Genomic DNA, 11,366 nt, shown 5'->3' with positions numbered 1-11,366 from the left:
CAAGCAGGCTGTGGATATAAGCAACACCTCGGGTGTCATTGTCTCTCATCACTCCCAGATGGGACCGTATTGTTGCAGAGAAACAAGCTCAGGGCTCCGTTAGTCATTATTGTGAGTTAAAGTTTTCACGAAAGTAAAATGTTAGTTTTTGTGGCGCATCTGTATCTTATTTTGAAGGGATATATAAACGTTACCATAGCGACCAGAGTCAGAGCGTTTGAGCAGTGGTCAAGAGGAGAGGAGTAGAGCTTGAGTCTTAAGTCTGGTTTAGACGGCAAAATTTAAGAATTGTCGGCCGATTCTCCAAATCTCTTTGACCACAGAGCTGATAAAAGTCCAACAGGTTCGATCGGTTCGTGTCTCCAGCCACAAGGCAGGAGCTACACAAACCGATTCCAGTAACAAACATCCCGATTCCAGAGGATAATGCAGTAAAACCTCCAACATAGCGGGAATTTAGAATAACCAAACACGGATGACGATGTAGAAGCAATAGTGATAGTTTGTGGACTCATTTGAATAATAGATGTAACAAAAAGAAAAGGCGGTGGGTAAAAGACGACGGGAGCAGCCGCTCTATTTGCTCCTCTATTTGAGGTGAATCTGGATCACTTCCCACAAGAAAAAAAAGAAAAGAATGCAGTCTGACAGTGTATGCTGACCTGACACCGGAGCCAAAGGACTTACATTTGTGCTCCCAAAATTTTTCTCCAGAAAACTTTGTAATGTGTATGAGCTAAACTGACAAGGGCTCTACCAGGTGACCATTACCTTAATGAGCTACAAATAAATGCCATGCAGACAGTTTTTATCCACAAACCACCTAAAACCTGCAGGGAGAAACATCAGACCGCTCTTCTGCAGTAGTACCCTCGGTACTCCTGTCATCCCATTTACGTTCAGACCGGGAGACCGAACACGAACACGAACAACATGGTGACGGTGACGTTCGTGCGACAATATTTTATTAAAATGTATAAAAACTAAACTGCCTTCAATATTACTGTATTGTTTTTAATGTAAAATAAACATTTCTCCAAGTCTATTGTTACAACTAATCAAGTATCCTTTTAAGAAGACGCACGTGGACTATTTCAACATGTGAATAATGTATTCACAACTAACTTTCCTATTCTCAAACTTAGCTTTTTAAGTTGTTTTATGGAATGAAATTGTACATTCACATATGAGATGATTACAGGAAACAAAGAGTTTTCCTTCCTGTGAATTTTTGTTCAAAATGAAATTCAAAAGGAGGGAGGGAACAGATTGCTGAAAGTAGAATAAGAGAAGGCAGTCAGTTCTTTTCATTGTCTTTCCAAAGTGAATTTCAATTAGAATGTCAGATATTCAAACCCCCCAAAAGATCCGCATAATCATCACTGTCCTTGTCTTAAAGTCCCTGATTCAACCTAAATGTTGAACACTAAATCAAAATAAAACTTTTCAGCATGTTTTGTGAAAGCTCTGCAGAAGAGAATTTATTTCTCATAAAGTTAAGCTCATTCAATCTTTTCTGTTCTCAGAACTTTTCTCATTTTGCAATTGCAATAATGAGCATCTGTTTCCCCTACAATGGTTTCTTCTTCTCTCAATGCTCTTTACTCCTCTCCTTCATCTGTTTCACCTCTGGTCCTTCTCTGGTTAATTCATTTTCCACACTGTGGAAGGTTAATTTTTCTTCCATTTGTTGCCTCTACACCCTCCTCTCCTATCATTATTTTCTTCTTATGAATATCTTCACCCCATTTTTGATTGCATTCAGATTATTCGGTTTTACTTTCCAACAGACCGTAGCATAAATTTTGGTCAACAGAGAAATTAGATGAGATGAAAGCCAATCTTCTCTACTTGGATATTAGAGAATGTATTTGTCACATATGTTCATCCCTCTCATAAGCTGTTACATTTATCTCTTTAAAACCACAAACCTTTTTGACTAGTATTTTATGTGATGCATCAACCACCAGATAAATTTTTTCAAATGGATTGTTTTTTTAGATTTTTGTTGTTGATGGATTAAGATGAACATTTTGAGGAAGAAAGGATCTAGACGTTTAATCAAGATTGTGTACTACTGTAAATTTAAACTTTACTCCAATCTCACTTTGCAGTCTCTAAAATGTTTCCATCCAGTATTCTCCTGTAAATGGCTACATTTATCTTTCACTTAACTCCTACCAGTTTCCCTGTTTATGTTAATGAAATTAGAATATCACTAGTACCGTGTTTTACTGGTGGGATGCCGTGTTCAGTGTAATGTTCACTGTTAGATGTCTACTACAAATAGAATTTATTGACACAAATAGTTCAATTTTAGTCTCATTTGACTAAAGCGCCTTCTTCATCATGTTTGCTTCCTGGGCATGTGTCTGTGATTGGTAGTTCTCATGACTGACTTTTTTCTTCCCAGTCTTTGACAAAAGTTAAAGTTATGAGGTGCCTGATGACTAATGGAGATCTTGATCTTTATACTGAGATTAAATTGCATATAGGTTGGCTATTTACAAATAAATTCCACTGTATTTTGCTGGGGGGTGTTAAATGAAGTGGGGTAGAATGACAATACACCCCATTAATTTTAGATTTTTATTTGTGAAAACATTCACCACCACATGTCCTTTTGCTCAAACTTTACTTTATGCACATCTTTGATAGACATAGATTTAATGTCTGTTGCATAAAATTCTTATCAAATCCATTGAAGTTTGTGGCTGTAATGTGACAACATGAGAACAGACACATTTGTAAGTCACTGTCTACATTAATCATTTTTCTGAGGCATCAACAAGACAAGCTTTATTTGGAAGTTGTAATGTATTTTCTTATTAATCATATCACTGTGGTACACTGGACCAGGAGCAGCAAAAGAGTGTTTAAGGGTCCCCATTACCTTCAGACCATCATGGAAAATAAATGGCAATTACTTTCCAGACGGAGACAAACACAAGCAGATATCTCATTTATCACAGGCAACCTCCAGCTTACTGACTTGTAATGATGACCCATTTTGAAGGGACACATCTTTCATAATGGCAACTTTGTGGTGTTATGATTTTTTTTTTATTATTATTATTTCAACTGGCTGCGGCCCAAAGAAATTGTGAAAATGTATTTCTGAAATGAAACTTTTAAAACATAGAAATTGTGTTGGCTAATGATGCCCTTAATGCTGAAGGCAGTGCTTGCCGGTTTTAGTATTCAGGGAAAAAAGCTATTGCTGGAATCCTATTATATTTTGTGCATTATCTAAAAGCATCTCAATACCCAGAGGCTGACATTCCAAGGAGGGTGGGGAGCCTGATGACTTTTAATAGCTATAACCTGTCCTAATTGTTGGGTGGAGTAAACATTGCATTACATTGGATTGTAATATTACCACAGTTTGTCCTTATTTTACTTGCTAATTATGCAGTGACCAACGGAGGGAAAGTATTAGGAGTTACACAGTGGGATCATTGCTGGTAAGCAGTAGTGACAACGATGGATTACTACAAATTAAACTAATGTATTTGCTCATTTGGGGGTAATTTATTTTACAGGCTAAATAACAATTGAACTGTAAAATCAGTGTTTTCATGCCCAAATGCGGAACACCTTAAGAATAAAGCTTGACATGGTTAACTTTTGTGTAAACAAGGAAAATAAAAAGCTTTGCGAATCTGAAAGTGGAAACCAATAACTGAGTGGACTGAAAGTAAAATACAAGAATTAGACAAAGATCTGAAATAACAAACTGTATATACACTGGAAATAATAATTAATAATAATTAATAAGATAGTCTGCAATTATGATAACATAGACCAAAAGTGGAAGGTGGTGAAATATGATAAACAAAACTCAGAACAAATAAAATGAACTAAAGGACAATTTGTAATGCGCGCACACACACACACACACACACACACACACACACACAAACTTAAAAATATGACTATCTAATTCCCTCTTTTCTCTTCACCAGGTGTGGTCAATGGATGGCTACTATAAAGGTAGGCGTGTGCTGGAGTACAGGACCATGGGAGATTTTACGAAAGGCCAGAACTTTGTCCAGCACCTGTTGCCCCATCCCTGGGCAGGAACTGGCCATGTGGTCTACAACGGCTCACTCTATTACAACAAGCACCAGAGCAACATCCTGGTATGAGCCTGTGGATGATTGAAGATGTGACCAGTTAAATATGACAATTTTATTGTTTATTCAAATTTCCTATCATGATCCCTGTTTTTAAGCGGCATTTCTAGTGACCATCATGGGTACAAATTGATAAAAAGTTACAGTTCTCTTTGCCTGAGGGACACATTTTCTATTTTCAAGCTGCATGAAATTCCATCTTGTTAACCTTCTGGGTGGGCTGCGTAGTAACGCAGCTGACAGCCCTGTTCAAGGAGATCCTGGGTTCAAATCCCAGCCTGGAGTTTCCATGTTCTTTGTGTTTGGTTTTCTCCAGGTACTCTGGCATCTGTGTGTGTGCATGATTGTTTGTCCTGGTCTATGTTGTCCAATGTGTACCTCGCCTCTTGCTGGAGACGGGCACCAGCACTCCCCGCCACCCGACCAGGGATAAGTGTGAAGGATGATGAATGGATGGATGGGTGGATGGATGGATAAGATTCTGGGCCTGATGTACTAAAATTTAGTAGCTCTTGCTTCACTGGAATGAAATAAACCGTGGCTTTAATTCACAAAGCCCTGACAAACAGAAATGAAAGCATATTGTTCTAAACATTTGGTACATATTTTACAGAATACAATATATAATACATTCAATTCCTGTTTGACCTGATACAAATCTGGTTAGAATATAAAACACAAAAAATATGTGCACATGTTAAACTAATATTTGACAGAAGCACTTTTGGATTCAATTGTAGAATTCAGTTGTTCTTTTTACTTGACCTGCCAGCATTTACTCTGACCTCAACTCACCAAAATAACAGGATTTTCCTTATTAATTTCTGTCTATTATAGCAGTTTGCAGAATGTTAGAAATTATGTAATTGATCTGTCAGAAGTATTAAACAGGAGAAACACACAAACGATTCCTCAGAATTATTCTCATACCATGGACAGCTCACCACTCAGCTCCTCCAGACTAGTGGCAGCAGCAATTGACAAACACCTGGTATCTGCTGAGCTTATCATACAAATTACTTTGCAGTGCAACATTTCACTGCAAAGTGAAAGTTATAAAACGTACTCAACACTGATTGGCCGAAAGAGTAGGAGTTTCTTAAAGATATAGACACCAATTTCCAATTTCAAGGTGTGCGTGTGTGTGTGCGTGTGTGTGTGTGTATGTTTATTTATATATGGCATTTTCATAACTGTGCTATATAAAATATCATGTGCTTGGAAAATACATAAAATTCCTTTAAAATGTACCTTTTTCCCCCCAATTTGCTTGTTCAAGGAATTAAAAAAATGCAAGGAAATGTTGACAATGCTGTTAGTCATTCAGTGAGCACACAGATTTATTATCTTGGAGATGCTTTAACAATTTAGATTAAAAGTCTAATTACCAGCTGCCACAGTCCCTGTTGGGAACACTGCAACATGCTGACTACTCATTTTGACCAAGTCCGCATGCCACTGAATGTAATGGACTGTGACCAGGTTGCTCATAAAGCCATGATTCTGAAAAAAATATTCTGTGTTTCCAGGTTCAGTACCATTTCCGTTCTCGCAGTGTGTTGCTGCAGCGCAGTCTGAGTGGGGCTGGATACAACAACACCTTCCCCTACAGCTGGGGAGGATCGTCTGACATCGACCTGATGGCTGATGAGACGGGACTGTGGGCTGTCTACACCTCCATCCCAAATGCAGGAAACATAATGGTAGTTTTCAAAGTGTATAAAATCTGCTGTTTTCTACACCTTCTTAAAGCCACTCCAAACGCATTAGTGAAAATGGACAATATTAGACAAGAAGCTGCAAATTAAAAGTTTTACTTTGGAGATGAGGAGGATGAGTTTGTCTGCATGTGCGACAAAACCTTGGAAGTGATGGATGGGCTTCAATACAACGCTGACAGCTTGACAGGAAGAAAAATGTCCTAGAGTCCACAAAATAATAAAAACACAATTCTCACAACAAAGGATAGTCAAAATACCAAACATGTTTTCAATTTAAAGTTTGATAAAGCAGAATTAAATAAAGTTTTTACTTTAAGATTAGTGCTTTCCCTTTAACACATGATGTAAAGCTCTGGAGGTGCAATGAGACCTCGGTGTGTGATGTCTCGGTAATGAAACTCCACAATATTTCTTCAGAAAATAAAGTATTTCTTGTAAAACAATATCCAGTCACTATTTTCTTCTACGCTGCTATGTGTCCCAGGTGTCAAGGTTAGTGCTTTAACTATGAGACTCCATAGTTAAGCTCAGGACTTGTATTTTGAAGGGAAACAGGAAGAACCTTTTGATTCAGTTTCTTTTGGTGAAAAAATGGAGTGACTATACTGCAAATAAAGTTGTACAGTTTTAAAGTTCTGGTTTCACTTTTGTCCGTTGTGCGATCAGACAAACTCTTTCCAAATGAAGCTCCTGGGCCAACCCACCCTTGACTAGATGGTTACACCCTTATGAAACACACTTTTGAGCTTCTAAACCACGAAACAGGCTATAAATGCAAAACAACTACTGCCAACAGCCCTGACACTAATTTTTATAGACACTGATCATATACAAAAGTAATGTTAAAAGGGCAATATTGTGTAAAATCAGCATTATAAAGCATGTAAAACCATCAGGGCCTCATTTCAATGTTCATACTACAAATATAAATGTTACCATTTAAATGGTACCCTGATGGTTTCACATACCTTGGCCTGAATATTAGGTCATCATCTGACCAGATCTACCAAAAGAATTGCACATAATTAGTTAATCAATCTAAAGCAGAGCTGGAGCGGTGGATGGATCTCCCCTTCTTTAATTGATGGAGTTGGCACACTTAAAATGACTATTTTACCTAAGTATATTTACTTATTTCATTGTATTCGCTTAAAAGTTCCGATGACAATATTTTTTAAAGATTTGGATAAAGCAATATCTCTGTTATGGCAAAACGTTTCCAAGAATTAAACTTCTTACTTTACAGACTCCCTATGCTAAATAAAGGTGGTTAAATCTTCCAAATTTCAGAATATATTATTTAGCTTCCCAGTTTGGTGCTCTGTGGATTTATTCAAAAGGCAACGATGTGAGGTGGATAGAGTAGAGTAGTTACTCAATAGAGTAACAAGAATTAAAATCCACACCATTGGCAATTATCCCCTGTTTGCGTTCAAAGAAGCAGCTGCAAACCTACTGGAATAATGTAATTCTGATAACATCAGAAGACTGTGGACTTTCTTTGGACATTGATCGTAGGATTTGGATACTTTGGGATGTTGCACCCCTGAAATTATTTCCTTGAAATAATTTCCTTGCTGGCATTGGCAAGACAACTGTTGTCGTACTGCACTCCGGAAAAATTCTCCATTCAGTAGTTAGACATTCATAGTTTGACCGGATCTGGACTCCCTTCCTGGACATTCTAACTAGATTTGACCTGAGGGACTGATCTGTATTCATCTTTTCTGTCTCGTTTCAATTCTTGTAACAATTTTGTTTTTATTACTACTTTTTCTCTTATTTTTGGTTTTCAAAAATATGTCATGTAATGCTAAATTTAATTTTTACTATGTGTGTTGCTGCATATAGAGAGTGGGTGGGTTTTATTTTTGTAGCTTGTTTTTCAATCAAAAATAGAATACACTATTGTACACCAAATGTAAATTTTAATTGGTTGTGTATTTTCAAATATAGCTATAAAAACTACTCTAATTCCACATTCTCATTCTTAGTTTTGTGCTTTTTACTGAGGAAAATCACAGATACAGATGAAAGACTTCTTCTCTTTAAACTTAAATGTAGATGTTTCTAAAAGGGTAAATATTACCATAGCAACTAAGCACTTCCATCTGTTTTGATGGTTTGTCTTAAACAGTTGAGCTGGCATTCTAAGTCTTTTCATTTCTGTCTGCAGGTTAGTCGCCTGGACCCTCGTTCCCTGGAAATCCTCCAAAGCTGGGACACCGGCTTCCCGAAGCGCAGTGCTGGGGAGGCCTTCATGATCTGTGGCACCCTGTACGTCACCAACTCTCACCTGGCTGGCGCCAAAGTCCACTTTGCCTTCAACACCAACACCTCATCATACGAGTATACTGACATCCCCTTTCATAACCAGTACTCCCACATCAGCATGATGGACTACAACCCCAGAGAAAGGGCACTGTACACCTGGAACAATGGGCACCAGGTGCTCTACAATGTTACCTTGTTCCATGTCATCCAGAGCGATGGCTAATATGACTCAATGGAAAATTATAAAAATGTATTTGATACTGCAAGTTCAAACACACACAGACACAGACTTTGGTCTTTCACATTGTGTTTAAATCTGAATGACCTACAGACACAGTATGTTATGGGACACTTCCCTGAAGGCCACAGATGAGTTTTCATCACAGCACTAATGCTGGAAAGAGATTTGGCAGTTTTTAGCTCAGTCTTATTTCATTCTATTTTATTCTATTTATATATCATGAGGGAATAAGACGAAGTGGAGGGTAGGGGGGTGGGGGAGAAAAACATAAATACAGACAGAAAACAGGATTTTACGTCACTTTAGCATCAAGTTTTGACTATGAGCCTGTTGGAAATATTCGGGACTTGTAATGTAATTTGTGGACTTGTTTAGTCAGCATGGTTGTTCAATCAATAAACTTTACTGTTAAATCTTGCTATCATTTCTTTGTTATCTTTTCCATGGATCAGGAAGAGTCAGGATTCAGCACGATATAACAGGTTACATCTGGCCTGTTTTTCATCTCTTTTAAAATAATTCCCCAAAATAAGGAAAAGTGTCATAATTAAGTTTAAAGGTTTCCTTATGAAAACTACATTTAAGCAGTTAATTAGTGAGAGTTCTAGGATTCCAAAACCGCAAGTGTTGTACTGGCTGATAATTCTGCTTAATAAGAAGTTTTGTTGTAGAACTATGATTTATTTAATAATTGTTATTGTAGAAGTCTTTTTTTGCAGTGTGTGTGCCTGTCAGTTATTTATTCCAATGCTGCAGTTCTGCCTCTAGTGTTTTGAATTGTTCTAAAATCCTATTGTCACTCACCAGTTGTTTTATTATTCTTATAGATTTTCTGTTTGGTGAAGGATAATATGAGATTTTAAGTTTATAAAAAGTAGAAGGTAGATCTGTAGGTTTTCTTATGTTTATTGGTATTTTTGAATGTAGGTAGAGCCTTTGCTATTTCTACATGATTTGGAAAAAAAAGAATTCTGAAAAAATTCCATCTGTGTGTGACATCAGAGTTGTATAGAGCTTTTCAGAACCTTCAAACATGTTGTATAATGAAACCAGTCATTTCCGTTCACACACACATCCAAACTCTGATGATGGCAAGATGCCGGATTGTAGGAACAGCTTCAGTCTGACAGAAACAGGGTTGTTGTATTGAGCCATACACTCTTTCACCAAAATGAAAGCAGTAATATTTCATCAATTAATCTATTCAAATCAGTTGATCTTTTGTTTTGAAATGCTCCGTCTTTTTCTATAACATCACCCAGAAACCTTGATGTAATACTTGTCTAAAAGTATGTTAAGGGAATTTTCATTTTATCTGTCAGAGTATAATTTTATTTGCTTCTTTGGCTCTAAAGTTTGAGATATCTTAGTTTTCTAATTTCATATTTGCTTTATTTGCAACATAACCAGAAGTTCATCTTTGTGCTACGTGTTTTTTCAATTTTTAACTTGAACAAGTCATTTCCTTGTTCAAAATTTTGAACATAATTTTCCTTTCATATTGTTAAAATAGACATTGTTTTCTTATAAGCCTCCTAGTTTGTGTATGTTTGTTTTCACCAGTTCTATTTTTGAATGTTTCAATTTTTTTGTGTCCACCATGGATCATAAAATCTAGAACCCCTAGTGAAGTCTGCATTGAAGGCCATCAGCCTGTCAGGGGCTGTCCAGACTGGAAAGTGAGGTTCACAGGTCAGTCAGAACCTGTGGTCTTTGGTACGGTCTTTGTACAAAATATTTTATAGATCTATGATTAGTTATTCAATGCCACACACACATAAAAAAGCATCTCTTGTATGAAGCACAACCTATAAAGGAAAACATTTTGATATTCTTGTGAATTCCTTCTCACATTCACAACACACTGTTCTGATTGGCCTTGGCATAAGCGTCAGACCCAGTTAACAGGCTTCAGCCCACTAAGAAACCAAAACCACATTCATACCATCAAGACCTGATCGATCCACCACGCGTCCAATCAGGGCTCAATCTCTTTCATTCAATATGGTGCAAAAAAAATGCAAAAACTCAATAACCCGTGCACAATACTTTTGATTATTTTCTGATAGACCCACACACTACTCTACATTTCTCCAGAGTATGACCCGTTTCTCAAATTGAGGGAATGGGCGGGGTTATTTTTCTGGAACTGATCAGTTCTGTCCCGAGTTTCAACCAACCCCAGAGTGAAAACCGTATAACGTCATAGTGAGCTGGTTGATGTTGACCCCAATTATGAAGATGGAAGCGGCAAATGAATTGAATGCTGAAACAATAGAACTTGCATAACTGATTGCAGTTGTTCTGTTAACATTTACCCATTTTGAGTCAAATCTTCATTCATATTCCAATGGGCAATGTTTATTCAAAAAGATGTTTGAATAAACATTTTTATACTATTGAGTGAAATTGCGACATGTTTTGTTTTGCAACATATCTATAACATTGTGTAACATCATTACCAGGATTGACAGAATTACAATAGTTGTCTGATGTAAAAGTCAAATTCAAAGAGAGATAAGATTTGTCTAAGGTGTCAGAAAGTCACTCTGGAACTCTTCCTACTCACAAAATTATTAAGCTGTAAACAACTAAGGGAACTCTGAAAGACTTCTACAGGTTTGATATGACCTGCTGATAAGAACTGTCAGCGGGCCATAAAAAGTCAAGAGTAAAAACTTATTTTTTAATGTTTATTACTACTTAAAAAAACTCAAAACTTTCATTTAAATATCAACTAATGTTGCTGTAAACCCTAAGAGAAGGAAAACAGTGCAGACACTGTCTTGCAAGTATACAAAACACTGTAAAATGTTGTTTGTTGCTCTGTAATGTTAGAAATGCCATCAATAACACCAAATAGTGGATTAGCAAAAGATACTGTTTTAAAAGTTTAAAACAATATCAACAAGACAAACACATATTAACATAAAAGTTTCTTTACCAACAGAGGGAGTCAGGAGTCTCTGTAGAAAATAACGAGGGCCATGCTGC

The 11,366-nt window shown here is 36.9% G+C and overlaps 1 protein-coding gene across 3 annotated transcripts in view; it reads left to right on the top strand.

The window, feature by feature from the left end:
* Positions 1 to 8,793, top strand: part of LOC103462074 (noelin-2-like) — a 44,282-nt gene extending 35,489 nt beyond the window's left edge. For all 3 annotated transcript variants that reach the window (XM_008404592.2, XM_008404616.2, XM_008404608.2), the window contains 3 exons: positions 3,966 to 4,142; positions 5,666 to 5,839; positions 8,034 to 8,793. In XM_008404592.2, coding sequence (XP_008402814.1) covers positions 3,966 to 4,142; positions 5,666 to 5,839; positions 8,034 to 8,354 — 672 coding nt within the window. In that variant the 3' untranslated portion in view covers positions 8,355 to 8,793. The remainder of the gene's footprint in view (positions 1 to 3,965; positions 4,143 to 5,665; positions 5,840 to 8,033) is intronic.
* The last annotated feature ends 2,573 nt before the right edge of the window (positions 8,794 to 11,366 follow it).

The sequence above is a fragment of the Poecilia reticulata genome, linkage group LG1 (assembly GCF_000633615.1).
Source record: "Poecilia reticulata strain Guanapo linkage group LG1, Guppy_female_1.0+MT, whole genome shotgun sequence".
NCBI classification, from domain to species: domain Eukaryota; kingdom Metazoa; phylum Chordata; class Actinopteri; order Cyprinodontiformes; family Poeciliidae; genus Poecilia; species Poecilia reticulata.
The sequence above is the reverse complement of the archived record's forward strand: the minus strand, read 5'-3'. Positions and strand labels throughout refer to the sequence as shown.